The sequence below is a fragment of the Oncorhynchus tshawytscha genome, linkage group LG28 (genome assembly GCF_018296145.1).
Source record: "Oncorhynchus tshawytscha isolate Ot180627B linkage group LG28, Otsh_v2.0, whole genome shotgun sequence".
In the NCBI taxonomy this organism is placed as follows: Eukaryota; Metazoa; Chordata; class Actinopteri; order Salmoniformes; family Salmonidae; genus Oncorhynchus; species Oncorhynchus tshawytscha.
Window position 1 is genome coordinate 31545881 of NC_056456.1, and position 20114 is coordinate 31565994.

At 41.2% G+C, this 20114-nt stretch overlaps 1 protein-coding gene across 2 annotated transcripts in view; it reads right to left on the reverse strand.

Annotated features, from left to right (window-relative positions):
• The window catches only part of LOC112244659 (microtubule-associated serine/threonine-protein kinase 3-like), a 58667-nt gene that overhangs the window by 36962 nt on the left and 1591 nt on the right, over positions 1-20114 (reverse strand). Inside the window, exons 2-6 of one of the 2 annotated variants that reach the window (XM_042307900.1) lie at positions 19883-19914; positions 9601-9689; positions 8221-8293; positions 6106-6126; positions 5868-5946 (exon numbers count right to left, since the gene is read on the reverse strand). In XM_042307900.1, coding sequence (XP_042163834.1) covers positions 5868-5946; positions 6106-6126; positions 8221-8293; positions 9601-9689; positions 19883-19914 — 294 coding nt within the window. Of the gene's footprint in view, positions 1-5867; positions 5947-6105; positions 6127-8220; positions 8294-9600; positions 9690-12034; positions 12476-19882; positions 19915-20114 lie in introns of those variants that run through there. The other variant, XM_042307898.1, reaches the window with a different exon arrangement.

The window sequence follows — 20114 nt, forward strand, 5'->3', positions numbered from 1 at the left end:
CACAAACAACTGGATTTGTTATCCCTTTCATGCCCTGCCTCCAGTCCACTTACAGATATCTGAACAAGAGAGCCTCATTGAAATTGCAACATGCGGTTCTGTGAAAATGTCATTTAAATCAGAAGCCACTGCCAAATTTCTGGATTGGGCTGCGCTCAGAGTATCCTGCCTTGGCAAATCACACTGTCAAGACACTGATGGCCATTGCAACCACGTACCTATGCGAGAGTGGATTCTCGGCCCTCACTAGCATTAAAACTAAATAGAGGCACCGACTGTGTGTGGAAAATGATTTAAGACTGAAACTCTCTCCAATACAACATTGCAGAGTTATGTGCATCCTTTCAAGCACACCCTTCTCACGAACTTGTGGCGAGTTATTCACAATTTTCAATGAACAAATAAGGTTTTATATGTAAGATGGTTAGATAAATATCAAAATGATTGATTATTATTATTAGTAGTGCCCTGGTCCTATAAGAGCTCTTTGTCACTTCCCACAAGCCGGGTTGCGACTATAACTCACACTCATTCTTATGTTTAATAAAATGTATTGTATAGTGTTTGAGGCAGGCTTACAATGATGGTAAAAAACATTGAGAGTGCGCTGACCCTGGTGCTAGAGGGGGTACGCAGCTGGCGGTTGAATGTTTGAAGGGGTACGGGACTATGAAAAGTTTGGGAACCACTGCTTTAAGACATGGTCAGTCAATACGGAACCAGTCTGCTGCAGAGGATAAGTTAATTAGAGTTACCAGCCTCAAAAAAAATATATATATAAATATAAAAAAATAATGTAAATATAAATAAATAAATATATATCTTTTTTTTTGGGAAATCGGCATTTAACTGCACCTCAGATTGCAGACCAAATAGATGCTTCACAGAGTTCAAGCATCAGACACATCTCAACATCAACTGTTCAGAGGAGACTGCGTAAATCATAAGGTAGGCCACTTGATTTGAACAAAGTGGACAGGCTAACATGCATAACGTTGGGGATGGACAGAAGGGTGTGTTCATAACTATTTCAACTGTTCTACCTTGTTAACCAGCAAATAAATCCAAGTTTATTAGACTTTAAATATAAAGATGAGCTGGTTAGTAGTGTGTGAGAGATTGTTTATGAGACCTAGCTGTGTTAATGTTCTATAATGCCTGCTACAAGATGTTGGTCATTATTAGTGAACGTGCATTAGGCATGGTTCATTATGCATGGATCTGTTAAAAAGCCATCACTAGCCAGCTACCACCCGGTTACTCAACCCTGCATCTTAGAGGCTGCTGCCCTATGTCCATAGACATAGAACAGCAGAGGCTCCTCAGAGGAAGAAGGGGAGGACCATCATCCTTATGGAATTTAATAAAAATAGTGAAACATGAAAAAAGTGATAATTTTTAGATGAAACTATACTAAATATATTCACGTTGCCAAATAATTAATTAAAACACACTGTTTTGCAATGAAGGTCTAAAGTTACGTCAACAGCACTCTGTAGGGTAGCACCATGGTGTAGCCAGAGGAGCTAAACTCAGCAAAAAAAGAAACATCCTCTCACCGTCAACTGCGTTTATTTTCAGCAAACTTAACATGTGTAAATATTTGTATGAACATAAGATTCAACAACTGAGACATAAACTGAACAAGTTCCACAGACATGTGACAAACAGAAATTGAATAATGTGTCCCTGAACAAAGTGGGGGGGTGAAAATCAAACAGTCAGTATCTGGTGTGGCCACCAGCTGCATTAAAAGTACTGCAGTACATCTCCTCCTCATGGACTGCAACAGATTAGCCAGTTCTTGCTGTGAGATGTTACCCCACTCTTCCACCAAGGAACCTGCAAGTTCCCAGACATTTCTGGGGAGAAAGGCCCTAGCCCTCACCCTCCGATCCAACAGATCCCAGACGTGCTCAATGGGATTGAGATCCGGGCTCTTTGCTGGCCATGGCAGAACACTGACATTCCGGTCTTGCAGGAAATCACGAACAGACCGAGCAGTATGGCTGGTGGCATTGTCATGCTGGAGGGTCCTGTCTGGTCCAGAGATGGTGGGTTTGTGCCCATTGTTGCCGGTGATGTCTGTTGAGGACCTGCCTTACAACAGGCCTACAAGCCCTCAGTCCAGCCTCTCTCAGGCTATTGCGGACAGTCTGAGCACTGATGGCGGGATTGTGCGTTCCTGGTGAAACTCGGGCAGTTGTTGTTGCCACCCTGTACCTGTTCCGCAGGTGTGATGTTTGGATGTACTGATCCTATGTAGGTGTTGTTACATGTGGTCCTGTCTCCCTGTAGGGCTGTCTTAGGCATCTCACAGTACGGGCATTGCAATTAATTGCCCTGGCCACATCTGCAGTCCTCATGCCTGTTTGCAGCATGCCTAAGGCACGTTCACGAAGATGAGCAGGGACCTTGGGCATCTTTCTTTTGGTGTATTTCAGAGTCCGTAGAAAGGCCTCTTTAGTGTCCTAAGATTTCAGAACTGTGACCTTAATTGCCTACCATCTGTAAGTGTTTAGTGTCTTAACGACCATTCCACAGGTGCATGTTCATTAATAGTTTATGGTTCATTGAACAAGCATGGGAAACAGTGTTTAAACTCTTTACAATGAAGATCTGAAGTTATTGGATTTTTATTAATTATCTTTGAAAGACAGGGTCCTGAAAAAGGGATATTTCCTTTTTTGCTGAGATTAGTTTCCATCCTCCTCTGGGTACATTGACTTCAATACAAAACCTAGGAGACTCATAGTAATTTTGAGAACTTCCAGAGTGCATAAAATGTGGTGAGTAGTTCACTCGAAGACAGAGAAAGACAAGAGTTGAACAGTTAACAAATTAATTTCTTTCAAACTTAAAGAGAAGCAAGAGAGAGCTAGCGATATTCTGTTATATTTTTTGAAACTATCACTTTCCCTTAGCCCGTAATTTCTTATTTAACCAGGTAGGCTAGTTGAGAACAACTTCTCATTGACAACGGCGACCTGGCCCAGATAAAGCAAAGCAGTTCGACATAAACAACACAGTGTTACACATGGAATAAACAAACATACAGTCAATAATACAGTACAAAAAAAGTCTATATGCAGTCTGTGCAAATGAGGTAAGATAAGGTAATAAAATAGGCCATAGTGGCGAGATAATTACGATTTAACATTTAAACACAGGACTGATAGATGTGCAAGTAGAGATACTGGGGTGCAAAGGAACTAAATAAATACAGTATGGGGATGAGGTAGTTGGATGGGCTATTTATAGATGGGCTAGGTACATGTGCAATGATCTGTGAGCTGCTCTGACAGCTGGTGCTTGAAGTTAGTGAGGGAGATGAGTCTCCAGATTCAGCAATTTTTGCAGATAGTTCCAGTCATTGGCAGCAGAGAACTGGAAGGAAAGTCGGACAAAGTAGGAATTGGCTTTGAGGGACCAGTGAAATATACCTGCTGGAGTGCGTGCTGCGGGTGGGTGCTGTAATGGTGACAAGTGGGCTGAGATAAGGCAGGGCTTTTCCTAGCAAAGACTTGTAGATGACCTGGAGCCAGTGGGTTTGGCGACGAGTATGAAGCGGGGGCCAGCCAACGAGAGCATACAGGTCACAGTGGTGGGTAGTATATGGGGCTTTGGTTACAAAACGGATGGCACTGTGATAGACTGCATCCAATTTGTTGAGTAGACTGTTTTAGGCTATTTTGTAAATGACATCGCCAAAGTCAAGGATCGGTAGGATGGTCAGTTTTATGAGGGTATGTTTGGCAGCATGAGTGAAGGAGGCTTTGTTGCGAAATAGGAAGCCGATTCTAGATTTAATTTTGGATTGGAAATGAGCGTGGCTGAGGTGCACCCATGACCAGCTTGGAAGCCAGAATGCATAGTGGAGAAGGCACGGTGGGATTTGAAATGGTCGGTAATATGTTTGTTAACTTGGCTTTCGAAGACCTTAGAAAGGCAGGGTAGGAAAGATATAGGTCTGTAGCAGTTTGGGTCTAGAGAGTCTCCCCCTTCGAAGAGGGGCATGACCACGGCAGCTTTCCAATCTTTGGGGATCTCAGACGATACGAGAGAGAGGTTGGTTAGTAATAGGGGTTGCAACAATTTTGGCAGATCATTTTATAAAGAGAGGGTCCAGATTGTCTAGCCAGGCTGATTTGTAGGGGTCCAGATTTTGCAGCTCTTTCAGAATATCAGCTATCTGGATTTGGGTGAAGGCAAAATGGGGAGGCTTGGGCAGGTTGCTGTGGGGGGTACAGGGCAGTTGACCGGGGTAGGGGTAGCCAGGTGGAACGCATGGCCAGCCGTAGAAAAATGCTTATTGAAATTCTCAATTATTGTGGATTTATCAGTGGTGACAGTGTCAGTTAAGAACAAATTCTTATTTTCAATGACGGCCTAGGAACAGTGGGTTAACTGCCTGTTCAGGGGCAGAACGACAGATTTGTACCTTGTCAGCTCGGGGGTTTGAACTTGTAACCTTCCGTTTACTAGTCCAACGCTCTAACCACTAGGCATTTGATGCTAATGCAGTACACCACAGGTTATTTTTGTGCTGGTCAAGGGCAGTCAGGTCTGGAGTGAACCAAGGGCTACGTCTGGGGGACACGTCTGGCACTGCAGGATTTGAGTCCCTGGCGGCGTAGTGTGTTACTTTGGTCGCAGCTCTCTGCAGGTCATTCACTAGGTCCCCCCGTGTGGTTCTGGGATTTTTTCACCGTTCTTGTGATCATTTTGACCCCACGGGGTGAGATCTTGCGTCTTATTTTCAATGACGGCCTAGGAACAGTGGGTTAACTGCCTGTTCAGGGGCAGAACGAAAGATTTGTACCATGTCAGCTCGGGGGTTTGAACTTGCAACCTTCCGGTTACTAGTCCAACGCTCTTAACCACTAGGCTACCCTGCCGCCCCAGGTGCCATTAATACAGGTAACGTGGAGGACAGAGCAGCCTCTTAAAGAAGAAGTTACAGGTCTGTGAGAGCCAGAAATCTTGCTTGTTTGTAGGTGACCAAATACTTATTTTCCACCATAATTTGCAAATAAATTCATTAAAAATCCTACAATGTGATTTTCTGGATTTTTTTTTCTCATTTTGTCTGTCATAATTTGAAGTGTACCTATGATGAAAATTACAGGCCTCTCTCATCTTTTTAAGTGGGAGAACAACTTGCACAATTGGTGGCTGACTAAATACTTTTTTGCCCCACTGTATATATTTACACTATGATCAGACATTGCTCGTCCTAATATTTCTATATTTCTTAATTTCTTATTTCTCCATTCTTTTACTTATAGATGTGTTAGATTTTACTGCACTGTTGGAGCTCGGAACATAGGCATTTTGCTACACCCGCAATAACATCTGCTAAATATGTGTATGCAACCAATAACATTTGATTACATTTGTAACAAAAAGGCCATTTTCATAGAAGGCCTTGAAAGCCAGATCAGTGATTATTACAAAAACGCAGGTTAAACTATTTTGATAAAATGTGTGGGTCTTATGATTGTGAATGGTTTATATTTAGCCTAGGTATAATTTCACAAGCTCTTAACTCATTAGATTATTGCTAACTGTTTGAAATGCAGTATATTTTACCTTTAAATTGTACAACAAAACGTGCTGTATATATTGTGAATCGCACATAAATTTGAAAAGAAATCTAGATACGTCTTATCTGGACTTCCTGGTAGCAACCTTAAATACTGAACTTAAACAGCTACATTTCCTGTGGGTTTACTGTACAACATGGTGTTGCTCAATAAACATTTCATTGTTAGTTATATTGAGTATTGACGACAATGCCAAATGCTCCCTTGTTGGTCTTTGAGGAAGAAGGGCTTACATATTTAATGAGGAAGAGAGGGACTTACTGACACTGAGGAGCTGGGGGGGTTGGTGCCATAGCCGGACGAGGGGACGGAGGCAACAGACCATCTTCGCCCATCCGCTCTGGAAGAACCAGGAAACAACAAAGCACCTTATGAGCTTTTAAATTTCATACATATCCTCAAGATTTAATCATGAAGCACTACCAAAGGCTGTTTAACATGATTAAAGGAGGTATAACATTTTTTAAATCGACAAAAAAAGGATCAAATGTTTTCCTACCTTTCAGTGCGGGCCAGGTGGCTGGTTTATCACATTATGAGGAAGAGCCAGAGAGAAAGAAAGAAGGAAAGGAAAAATTAGGACACAAACGCATTCACTGACACCGTGAAGCTGTCAGAAGCTCACGACCTGGCATCAATGTGCTGAACACCTGACAAGATGCCATGAACCCAATGGTACATGCTTAATGAGTCATTTCTCTCACACACACACACACACACACCTTTCACCACCCTTCAGCTCAACCACTTTTGTAGCAGAAAACAAATAATTCAGTCATTGTCTATATGAATGCAGCTGCCACTGTATTGAAGCCATTAAATGCAGTTTATCATAGTGTAAAAGGTTCAGTACACATCATTGCATTTTGTATCAAAGTACAAAGTAGGCTGGTCATTCTTGTAGTCTCGTAGATCATGCATTAAGCTCTTTTTGTCTATAAAAGCCCTCTTGCATAAACTTCCGCCATGCCTTACTTAATTGTTAACCTTCAGACATATAAATTACCAGACTCGGACCCATTCAATCTCTTTTTGGTTACTACATGATTCCATATGTGTTATTTCATAGTTTGTCTTCACTATTATTCTACAATGTCGAAAATAGTAAAAAAATAAAGAAACCCTGGAATGAGTAGGTGTCCAAACCTTTGACTGGTCCTGTGCATGTGTAATTTAACAGTTGTTTATTGACGTGTTTATGAAGGAGTCGTCTGCCAAAGAGACCGTGGTCTCAGCATGACGCCCTGCTTAGATAAAGGTTGAATACGGTTTTTTGGGGGGGGGGCCACAATATTCCTCAGTCAGGTTAGAGCCCTGAAAAAACACCTTATGGCTGACAAATCAGGTCTGACTTAATAAGATTGGTGTTTCTGCACGTATCAGAGCAAGGATTAGTCAACTGATATAGGATGTCTCTTCGGCTTCATATCCGTGATATATTATTATGAATAATAGTAATATTATTTAATATCAAAGTTCTGATTACAGCTTTGTGTGTCAGTATTTCAAGCACGTCGCCATAAGGGATTGTTTACATGGCCAAATAACAGCACACGAGGACTGCAGTCTGAGTACCAACAACTAAAGCACAACACCTTACACACTGCAGCCATAGCATCTACAGTGCATTGGGAAAGTATTCAGACCCCTTGACTTTTTCCACATATTGTTATGTTACAGCCTTATTTACATAAGTATTCAGACCCCTTGACTTTTTCCACATGTTCTTATGTTACAGCTTTATTCTAAAATTGATTCAATTGTTTTTTCCCCCCCTCAATCTACACACAATTCCCATAATGGCAAAGCAGGTTCTTAGAAATGTAAGCAAATGTATTAAAAATAAACAATACTTTATTTACATATATATTCAGACCCATAGCATCTATGTCCACTTTGGCATCCCCGAACCCTCAGTAAATGTAGCTGTGTCATGTAAGCTGATGCAACCGTGTGCATGGCCAAAATGTTTCATGTGATTTCTCCCCCACTTATCTCTATAGTTTATGGTGTGGTACACTTACTCCTGTACCATTAAAGGCATTGCCTCACTGTCCTCAAGCCTGACTGGGTTGCAACTGTTTAACACTGAAGGTGATGCTTGTAGCTCACTAGTGGGCGGGCTCACAGTATATGTGACGTGTGATAGGCTCAGGATAAGGCTGTTTGTATCGCATCATCACGGCAGCCCAGAGTAATGAGTGTGCGTACTGCACACCGACTCTCCCTTTAATTGCGCTGACAAATGCCAAGTCCTATGTCCCACGAGTAGCCCTAGAGCCATTTGGCTGGTTTCAGTCTAAAGCACCAACCTCATTTCTAATATGAGGTATTTGATGCATTGCCGTTGTCATGGAAAAGCGACGAAGGTTACCTACAGTACCATCCCTTTTCTATGCATTTCTGGGGGGGGTTTATCCTTTTTGTGAACTAGATCTTTTGGCTACCTATTGTGTGCTAAAGTGAAGGTGCCTTTTGACAGTTCTGAGATGAATTGAGATGAATTGCATACCTGCTTTTTATTAGTAGGACTCCTTCTATAATATAACCAAATGAAAACATTAATTACTTCTACTAAACTGAAATAATTGAAAGGAGGATTGGACTTTCTTACCTGCGTGCAAACTGGAAGTTGGCGGAGGCACTAGCGGAGACATTTCGGGGGCTTTCTTGGGGGCTACTTCCAGCTGAAACACAACAATTAGGCTCTGTTGGTGTTTTATCACTGGATCATGTTTTATTAATGAAGGAATAGGCCATGTTGTTATAACTGCAGTCTGCTGTCATTCTTGAGAGCTGATGATGCACAAGTAAAGGACAAGCTGCCCTAAATCCAAAGCGATCAGTCTCTGGTGGAACTGAATTCAATAAACTCAACGCATATTTACAACCAAGGAGTCTGGAAAGGACAGGGTTTTGTGATAGGCCTTAACGCACGCTCACTTGATAACTCTCAATTCCATCCGTAGCATTAAACATTCTTAACTGTCTGGACAACCTGATTTGTTATGATGAAGTTAAGCGTGTCCATCTGCTGAGGATAGCAAGAATCACATTTCCTAAGTCCTTCACTGGGCTCACAATCAATAACCATGAATGAAAACAGTTTCTTGGGCCTCCCGGGGGCGCAGTGGTTAAGGGCGATGTACTGCAGCGCCAGCTGTGCCACCAGAGACTCTGGGTTTGCGCCCAGGCTCTGTCGTATTTGGCCGTGACCGAGAGGTCCGTGGGGCGACGCACAATTGGCCTAGCGTCGTCCGGGTTAGGGGGGTTTGGTCGGTAGGGATATCCTTGTCTCATCGCGCACCAGCGACTCCTGTGGCGGGCCGGGCGCAGTGCGCGCTACCCAAGGTTGCCAGGTGCACGGTTTTTCCTCCAACACATTGGTGCGGCTGGCTTCCGGGTTGGAAGCGCGCTGTGTTAAGAAGCAGTGCGGCTTGGTTGGGTTGTGTATCGGAGGACGCATGACTTTCAACCTTTGTCTCTCCCGAGCCCGTACAGGAGCTGTAGCGATGAGACAAGATAGTAGCTACTAAACAATTGGATACCACGAAATTGGTGAGAAAAAGGGGTCAAATTTAAAGAAAGAAAGAAAGAAAAAGAAAGAAAAGATAAAAGAAAACGGTTTCTTTCATGTGAAATGTATTTCATCAGTTATTCCTCTAAAATGATACAAAAGCTAAAGCAATATGTACATAAGCTTCTTTGGAAACTTGAGCTTCAAAACAGAAACCAAATAGCAATTTGAGCTTGGCCAGCTCAGCTGCTTCATTTTAATTTGCCTGAGAACTCTGAACACACAGTTTAGCATTATGTGTTTTTTTGCACTGGAAAGGTCTGATTGGTCTGCTGTCTCTTTAATGCCACATGCTGATTGGCCTGCTATACATTTATCACGTACTGATTGGTCTGCTATGTTTTTACAACATACTGATTGGTCTGCACTCTATCGCATGCTGAGTGCAGTGCAGAGACGGCTGACAACAACACCTACCTGTGGTGAGGGGGAGAGGTGAGAGTGGTCGGGAGAGCGTGGGGGAGGGGGTCCCGACTGCCAGACTCCTTCTCTTGTTGTTACGGCAACTGTGTGGAAAAGGGAGAGAATTGTTTTGTGTGATACATTAGAGTAGTGGAATGTAAACCGAGTTGTGATATTGGGGCTTGGTTATAACATGCAGGTGTTCTGATTATTTAGCCTGTGTGATACACTATGCACATTTCACCACCAAGTACTGAAAAAAGTAATTCATTTCTAATTAAAATGTATTGGAAAACGATTTGGACCTCTTGTTTTGGGCTTGTACACCTACCTCACACAGTAGGCAGTAGAAATTGAATTACCATCTAATTTGGTTAAATTGGACAACTTTGCTTAACACAAATTAGTCAGCTTAGCAGTCCATTGATAAGAACACAATCTCTGTTTTTGGAGGGCTACGGTGCTTGCAGGGCGTGTCCCCACCCGGCTCCATGTCTCCATGACCGAGGGTAGATTTACAGAATGCAAGGAACTCATTTTCTGTTTGTTTGTTTCATAGATGACTGATCCCCAGCCCCATTGTTGATGTTGCGCTGCCACAGGGCCACTGTAATATCAATGCCATCTCGTTGGCAGTGACCTAAAGTAATTGAGAAGCTCAGACGACAACTGAGCCTGACATTTCTGGGTCGGCATGGAGATGAGATTCATGCGCCTCAAACCAAAGGCATTAACTGGGAGAGATGTTTGTTTAATAGCAGAACTCAACTGAGAATACAAAAGATCCCCTTGTAATAAAATGTATTTAATTCATATATACATTTATCAAAATGTGATCTGTCCATGTCAATTGTTTCACAAACCAATTTTCATTTGCAAAAATAACCTGCCAAGATTAAATCAAAAATCATAAAACACTGAGGCAATAGAAAGTATTTCAATATCGGTCTCAGTCAAACAACAAGCTGTATTGCTTGTAGGGACTTTGCAGGGACTTGCACGGTACCATGCTTTAAGAAGCTGAGTGCAAATAGTAGACTGACATGTACTACGAACCAACAGAGATTGTGGTGAATGCTTGGCAGGTGACACAGCCGGTGTTAGCTGTCAGATGCACCATGAGATCTTCCACACCCACCAGGATTCTAAAACAACTGTAGCAGGCTATGGGCAGACTTGTACACAAAACATTCAGAACTGGTTCCCGGGACCCCAAGGGGTGCACGTTTTGGTTTTTGCCCTAGCACTACACAGCTGATTCAAATAAACAATTAACTATCAAACTTTAATGATGTGAATGAGCTGCGTAGTGCTAGGGTTGGACTTTGGGGTCCAGAGGACCGATTTTGGGAAACACTGACAGAGTGACCAGGTGAATCCAGGTGAAGGCTATGATTCTTTATTGATGTCACCTGTTAAATCCACTTCAATCAGTGTAGATGAAGGAGAAAGGTTAAAATAAGGATTTTTAAGCCTTGAGACATGGATTGTGTATGTGTGCCATTCAGCGGGTGAATGTGTAAAACAAAAGATTAAAGATGCCTTTGAACAGGAGTATCATAGTACTGGTTTGAGAGTGTCAAGAACTTCAATGTGTGTATCAAGAGTGGTCCACCACCCAAAGGACATCCAGCTAACTTGACAATTGAGGAAGGCATTGGAGTCAACATGGGCCAGCATCCCTGTGGAACGCTTTCGACACGAGTCTGTGCCCCGACAAATTGAGGCTGTTCTGAGGGCAAATGGTGCAACTCTCTGAGAAAGATGTTCCTAATGTTTTGTATACTCAGTGTATATTGACTGGCTTGCCAACGTCTGCTACTGTAGTGAAATAGATTTTCTTTGTGATTTCACAAGGATGAAAAATGTTTTTGGGGAATTTAGAGACCCAAGAAATATTCAACGTTTCACAGATTTTTCTAAGTTAATATAACTAATATTCATGGGAATAAATTCCTTTTACTTATATACTTTTGCTAGACTATAGCCTATACTGTAACGAACAAGTTGTGAGCCTTCGGCATGAACAACACTGTCCCTCCCTATACAGCTGCGGCTTCTGTAAGTCAAAACATTATAGGCAACAATAACGGCCATATTTCTCTATCGGAAACAAAACTAGGGTGGATGTAACCCGACACATTGTAGTAGAGTAGAGAAATCATAACACAAAACCAGACTGAACATCAACATGAAAACAAAGGCCAATTTGTGCCATTGTTGTGAATGAAAAGGTTATTGAAGGAAATCATAAACAAAAAAAGCATAGCCTTATAATTATTAAATGCGACGTAATTTTCCTGAATAGTTGTCCCAGTAGTCTTGGGCTTTGACTCAGACAATCAAAATACTAAATGCAATAGGCTGCACGGGCTCATCCATAAGAGATTTGCATGATCGCTGATTATTATAGTTTGACAAGTCGGCTGATAGAAGAAAATCAGGTTACCTTTTTGATCTTTTCATCATGGCCCCAGTCACAAAACATGTTTTGTAGCTGGGCAAAACGGTCCAATAGTAATTCTGATCAGACATGATGAATTACAGCGATGCAAAGGGGTACTTTGAATCGAGTTTGGTAAATGTCCACTATCTCTTGAATAACACAATTTATATTTCCTCGAAATGTTTCGGAGAGTACTCGGTGTCCGAAACCAGAAACTCCGATAAGGGTTGGTACGATCTGACTCCATACCCGTGGCAGCTCAGGCAAGTAGGCGCTAAGCAACTGTTGATGCCATCATCTCTTTATTTCTTCCATGTGAATTTTCGGAAAGGCATCTGTCGCGCACTACACTCTGGAATCTTTCTCAATCACCAAAACATGTTAACTCCAGAAACTGCTAACACCGCGCAGATACATGTGACAATCCATCAATTGGAGGAGGAGGGATTGCCGCCGAAGGAAGGAAGTTGTCATTTAGACTGGGGGATGTAGCATAATGGCGCGTTTATGTAAAATAATGATAATGGATTTCACCGTCACTGTATGTTGTTCGCATGACTATTTAAAAAGCCTCGGGCAAATTGATAAAATATTAACAAGTGCAACTATTATGCTGCTATTCGACTGTAACACCAGTGTTACACAGTACACTAGTGTATAATACACCCTTATGTTATAGGGAATTCTGACATGCCCCAGTATCTATGCATTAAATGATGTCGATGATGAGTAGGCCTCTGACGTTTCTCCTCTCCAACGCCCAGGATGCTTCGATTCAAACTCCCATTAGACAGCTCTGCAAGCTTGTCTGTCTGATTTTTACTATGGCTGAGGATAACAAGTATCACATTTCCTAAGTCCTCCACCGGGCTCACAATCAATAACAGACAAACTAAACACCTTCTTTGCCCGCTTTGAGGATAATACACGCAGCCCGCTACCAAGGACTGCGGCCTCTCCTTCTCCAGTCGTTTAAACGTGTTAACCCTCGCAAGGCTGCGGGCCCAGAAGGCATTCCTAGCCGGTCCTCAGAGCATGCGCAGACCAGCTGGCTGGTGTGTTTACTGACATATTCAAGATGACCAACATTGTTCTTGTACCCAAGAAGGCAAAGATAACTGAACTAAATGACTAATCACCAGTAACACTCACTTCTGTCAACATGAAGTGCTTTGCGTGACTAGTCAAGGATCATATCACCGCCACCCTAGACCCACTTCAATTTGCATACTGCCCAAATAGGTCCACAGATGATGCAATCGCAATCACACTGCCTTGCCCTTGGGGCTCCCGAGTGGCGCAGTGGTCTAAGACACTGCATCCCAGTGCAAGAGACATCACTGCAGTACCTGGTTTGAATCCAGGCTGCATCACATCCAGCCGTGATTGGTAGTCCCATACGGTGGCGCACAATTGGGGGGCTGACAATGAGGACTTGAAGAGCAGAATCAACAACCTCTGCATAATCAAAACAATTGCTTTGTGAGGTGTTAAATTCACAGTTAGCCTTTATGGAAATGCAAGCTTTGGCCCCAAGTGAGAGCAGGTGTGCCGGAGCCATGGCCCAGTGAGACGTGTTCCGGCCCGCGTAGATGGAAAAATAAAACACTGGGTTAAATCCTGTATGGAAATGCACCATTAAAGTATATTTTATCATTACATAATAAATGATTTATCTTCTAATAAAAACATAGCAGAGAAATGTACTAGCATAGCAGAGGCATGTTCAATACCAACTAGGCCTTTATAAGCCTGTCCAAAAAGAGACTTCAATTTTACTTTTCAGCTTCATTCAATAGAAGAAATTGCTACTTTATATGTAGAGAAAGAAAGTTCCCCGGTCAATAAACAATCCAAATACATTTTACAGGACTTTATTTAACAATACTTCACATTATAAGCCATTGTGTACAAAGTATTAAGAACACCTTCCTAATATTTAGTTGTTATAAGGAAGGACATCTACCATGGATCGCTAAAATAATGATTATGATAACACTTCATCAATTTAAATATTATGGGGAGACCTATACATTTGGCAGCCAAGCGCTAGTTATTAGTGTAGCCTATTATCTTCTAGACATGACGTTGAAATATCTTCAAGCCTACATTAAAAACCTCCAGGCTTTCGTCATAAGGGGGCGGCAGGTAGCTTAGTGGTTAGTGTGTTGGGCCAGTAACCGCAAGGTTGCTGGAACGAATCCCCTGAGCTGACAAAGTAAAAATCTGTCATTCTGGCCCTGAACAAGGCAGTTAACCCACTGTTTCCCGGTAGGCGGTCATTGTAAATAAGAATTTATTCTTAACTGACTTGCCTGCTTACATAAAAACAAGAATCAATTCAATTTGGAAAAAAAAAAGAATTACCAGGTGCAGTATGGAAAAACTGGATCCTGTGTGAATCGTCCTCTGGAATAGCACACGCTAGTAATACTTGTCCGAATAGGGCAATAACATGGCAAAGAATAGACTTAACAGCGTAGAGTGAGCCACATCATCCCATGGGATGATTCACGGCTGCAGAAATACAGTGCATTCGGAAAGTATTCAGATGAATAGGCTTATCAGGTAATTTATTAAATTCAATTTTTTGCTCACACAAATACCCCATAATGACAAAGCGTAATTTTTTTTGTTGTTGTTTGTTTTCAATTTATTGAAAATGGAGTATAGAAATCTAATTTACATAAGTATTCACACCTCCAAGTCAATACTTTGTAGAAGCACCATTGGCAGCGATTACAGCTGTGAGTCTTTCTGGGTAAGTCTCTAACAGCTTTCCACACATGGATTGTACAACATTTGCCCATTATTATTTTCTAAATTCTTCAAATTTTCCTGTGCTTAGCTGCATTCTGTTTCTTTTTTATCCTGAAAAACTCCCCAGTCCTTAACAATTACAAGCATAACCATAACATGATGCAGCCACCACGATGCTTAAAAATATGGAGAGTGGTACTCCGTAATGTGTTGTATTGGATTTGCCCTGAACACATCACTTTGAATTCAGGACTGTGACTTTGGCACATTTTTTTCAGTATTACTTTAGATGCATGTTTTTGAATATTTTTTTATTCTCAAAATGGTACAGTAAAAATGCTTCCAGTCGATAACATGCATAGTGGAGTATTTATACTACATTCATCCAATGAGTTTGCTGACAAAGAATTTGAAACATTTCTTTAATGTGTAATGAATGCCATTAATGCCAGTATGTCATGTAAGTAGTTTGAAAGGGTGCATTTTCTAAATGGTGCATTATTTTTGTATGACTACCCCTTCTCTGTACCCCACACATACAGATAATTATAAGGTCCTTCAGTCGAATACTGAATTTCAAACACAGATTCAACTACAAAAAAGGAGGTTTTCCAATGTCTTGCAAAGGGCACCTATTGGTAGATGGGTAAAAATAAACCGCTCTGGGATTTCACTATGCCACTAATGGTGACTTTAAAACAGTTTGTTTTCTCCTATCACAGCCAATAAACTCTGAGGATGGATCAACAACATTGTAGTTACTCCACAATACTAACCTAATTGACAGGTGCAGAATAAAAATATTCCAAAACATGCATCATTTTTGAAACAAGGCACTTAAGCAATACTGCAAAACATTTGGCAAAGAAATATAAAAAATGTCCTGAATACAAAGCATTATTTTTGGGGCAAACAACACATCACTGACTACCACTCTTCATACTTTCAAGTATGGTGGGGGCTGCTTCATGTTATGGGTATGCTTGTCATTGGTAAGGACCAGGTGAAACAATACTGCTAGTACAAACTCGAACCCAGGCGCAGAGAAACACAGCAAGCAGAGGTAAGGGTAAATCCATAACTTTTACTTAGGGTCAAAACAGAAACAAGGCAACCACACAAGAGCACACTAAATAAAACATGAGACCAAAGCAAGGACACAGACCAAATGAGGAACCCAAATAACAAGGCAACCAGGTGAACAGAGAAAGTAATTGAACACAGGTGAATCCAATAAGAAATAATCAGGGTAACCTGGAGACTAGAAATGGGTAAGGGTGCCCTCCAGCGGTAACCTAAGGAAACAATCAAAAAACACAGACACTGACACCAGGGAGATTTTTGGGCTTAAAAGAAATGGAATATAGCTAAAAACCTGGTTCCGTCTTCTTTCCAAAAGACACTGGGAGACTAATTCCCCTTTCAGCAGAACAATAACCTAAAACCCAAGGCCAAATCTACACTGGAGTTGCTTACCAAGACGACATTGAATGTTCCTGTGTGGCCTAGTTACAGTTTTGACTTAATTTGACTTGAAAATCTATGGCAAGACTTGAAAATTGCTGTCAAGCAGTGGAGGCTGGTGGAGGACGGGCTCATTGTAATGTCTGGAATGGAATAAAACATCAAACCACGCTTGACTCCGTTCCATAAACTCCATTCCAGCCATTACAAGGAGCACTTCCTCCAATAGCTCCTCTCACCGCCTCCACTGCTGTCTAGCAATGAACTTGACAGAGCTTGAAGAGGTTTTTTTGAAGAATAATGGGCAAATATTGTACAATCCAGGTGTGCAAAGCTCTTAGAAATGTACTTAAAAAAGACTGGTGTTTCTAACATGTATTGTCTCAGGGGACTGAATACTTACCTAATCAAGATATATTAGTGTTCTTTGTCATGAATTTTTGATTAATGTTAGAATATCACCTTAACATTTGAGTATTTTGTGTAAATGGTTGATCAAAAATTATAATGAAATCAATTTTAATTCAACTTTAACACAACAAAATGTGATAAAAGCCAATGGCATTTAAAATGTGGATTGACCAGATTGTTGACTTTCTCCGTTTTGAAAAGCTCACTTATGACCTCCACAAGAGACAGCCCAAGTTTGATTTTGGTCTCCACTAAATCAAATCAAATGTATTTATATAGCCCTTCTTACATCAGCTGATATCTCAAAGTGCTGTACAGAAACCCAGCCTAAAACCCCAAACATCAAGCAATGCAGGTGAGGGTGCAGAACCTTGACACTACTCAACTATATTTCAAATTGGACAGAGTGAATGGGGTGATTAGGGATATGAGCAGATACATGTTGTGTAAGGTGCTGTAAAATCTAAAAACTAATTATTTGCGTCTCCGCTAAGGCTAGAAATAGCTAATATATGTTTATTTTTTAAATTGTTCTTTGTGTATGTATATGTACATGTATGTAGGATATGTGTGTGTATGTATGCATGTATGGATGGATGGATGGATGGATGAATGGATAGATATAGAAAAAAAAGGAGGGGGGGGGCAATGAGTGTGAATACTTTCTGAATACACTTTATATCAACAACTGAAACAAATATCAAAGCTCTTTTTTGGGGTGGAATTTTCCTTTAAGCTACTTAACATGCTGGCAAAATGTTCTGATCGGTGCTAATGTATGAGCCAACAAGACAAGATGATCATGAGCAGCACTCACCTCAACTTTCCACAGCCTAATGGTAGACAAACCAATATCCACGTGGAAATTCAGTGAAAATAAAAATCTGACATTGATTTATTAAGACGTGAGTGAGTCTAAGCAGCGCAAAATGGTGCTGAAATAGTTGAACACACGAGGTTATGAGTTATTAGTTTTGTTTTATAACAATTTGATGCCTTCAATTGCATTAGCCTACTTTATTCCAATATGTTCGTCTTTCAGTGATATATTGCCACGGTAATACTTCATGGATCCATCCAGTTATGGTTAAGAAAAAAGTCTGTGTGTTGGACTATGCGACGAGATGGGTGAAGTGACCTGCCTTACAAAGTTTAGAACAGGCAGATGGATACTAGTAACAGGCGCTGCCTAACAACCAGCTAGAGCTTAAGAGCGTTTTGCGTGCCAATGCCGCCTCAGCATTGCCTCAGCATTACCACTCCATTTCATACTAAGCTGTAGCCAGAATTTAGCCGAAACCATGACGTCGGTTGGCTGAAATAAAAAAGTAGAGGCTTTATTGCCGGCAATACCTTTCATTTATTAAGAAAAGTCTGCAAAAAGTTGGTGGGATGCTAAAGTTGGTGGGAAAAGTATTGGTTTGAATGGTGTGTTAGACTCATTGCAAGTCTGCAGGCCTACTGTTTAACCACATTAGTTCACTCCACTAAAGTGGCTAAGGACCAAATATGGGTCTGTCCACTCATTTCTGTTTTCCATTCAGTCTAGTCTCAGGGCTGAAACAGCCTACCCACCAAGCCAACTCTTGTCCTTTGCCTTGACTGACATGTAATTACGAACCATGAGTAAAATCCAGTGCGTGATGTGTGAAATTACTTATATTGAATTGCATATACAAATGTGTATTTCCAGACTAGTCGACAAGGCCTTACAGCGCATGGAAGTGCATGCCTCAGGACTGACTATACACAATACATATAGTATTTTCATACAATGTGTGGAGGTACACTTGATCTTTAACAAAAAAAAATCACATTTACTGTTATGTAAAATATTTCACCCCACCAGTAATGTTCCCTCTAGACTGCGCCCTTGCACGGCAGCGCACTTTCTCCAGGTCTGCCGCGCAGAGGAAATACCATGCCGCAGAGACGCAAGAGATTGAACTTCACTGAGTTCGCCCTATATAGATCAACGTTTTTTTTCCGTGATCGAATAAATATTGTCAGCCCCTTGTCAATGCAACAAACCAAAACAAATCTAACTTTGCAATAATAAGTCTCCGATTTTGTTGAGGCAGCAACACAATGTTGTAGGCAGAGCCAGAGCGCAACAGAGTATAATTATATTGGCGGGGTAGCCCAACCGCGGTCTTTCAATCACCCACGCCTTTCATATCAGAGCACAGAGGTGCGCGTGTGCACTTTTGTTGATATTCTTTGGTAGTTAGGGAGTTATTCGCCCAGTTATATATAAGTATAGGTCAGCAATGGGGAGTTACTGCTTCCTACAAGAGCACAAAATGTGTAGTCTACATGTCAAGCTGTCTTTGAAAATCCAGTCAGGTAAAAAGCTTGTCTTAATTAAAAGGGGCAGTGTTTTATTTCCAGATAGGCTTGAATATGCAAATAAGCCAATATGCAGAGGAGTAGCCTACATTGTCTAATTCTCTGTATGGTCATAATTCATTTAATTCTAATTCTCTGTATGGTCATAATTCATTTTATTCATTTAATTCTAATTCTCTGTATGGTCATAATTCATTTAATTCATTTAATTCTAATTCTCTGTATGGTCATAATTCATTTAATTTTGTAAAGTAGTTTCTTGCATCATACAACACAAGTCCATTTACAGTCACCTCTTTGGCCCATGGTGTTACAGATCAAGTAAAACGATCATTAATTAAATGTCAAGCCCTTCATAATGTAAAAACATTTTTAAAAGTCTCATGCAATGTAGGCCTGCACTTAACACCACATATAGGCTACTGTAGGATATATAATGGAAATTAAAAGCTATTTCCAAGTGAGAATTTTATGGGATTTGCTCCCTTGATTTTGTTGTTAGTCCACATTATGCTCAGATAGCCACAATAGCCTATTGGCTACTGGCACAAACTGTAAAGGTACAGCCTCAGTGTTCACTGTAAACGTGCGCCGGAAGTTGCACAAAATTCTCACAATGTTCAAGTATCTGTTCAAAAGGCCTACAATTTGCGCAGTGTCCCAAAGAATTAGAGGGAACATTGCTTACTAGTATCTGCAGCCTCTGTTTTACCACTAGGCACTAGCGTTGCCTCTCATGGCAAGTAAAATGTCTGCTACTATGATAAATTGTTGACAGATAAAAACACCTTGTAACACCCTGTGGTTTTGTATCAAACAGTGTAACAAGAGCAGAGATAACCAGTGATGTTCTTTAGTGATACTTACATGTTTCCCCTTCGTGGAAGGCTCAGCTCTTTCTGGAATCGAGAAAGAAAGATACATTAAAATGATGACAATGGCAGTAAAGCCTTGCTTGATATCACAAGAGGCTGCTGAGGTACATAATAATAGCCGAAACGGAGCAAATGGAATGGCATCAAACACCTAGAAACCTTGTGTTTGAACCATTCCATAATTCAGCTCCAGTCATTACCACGCGCCCATTCTCCCCAATTAA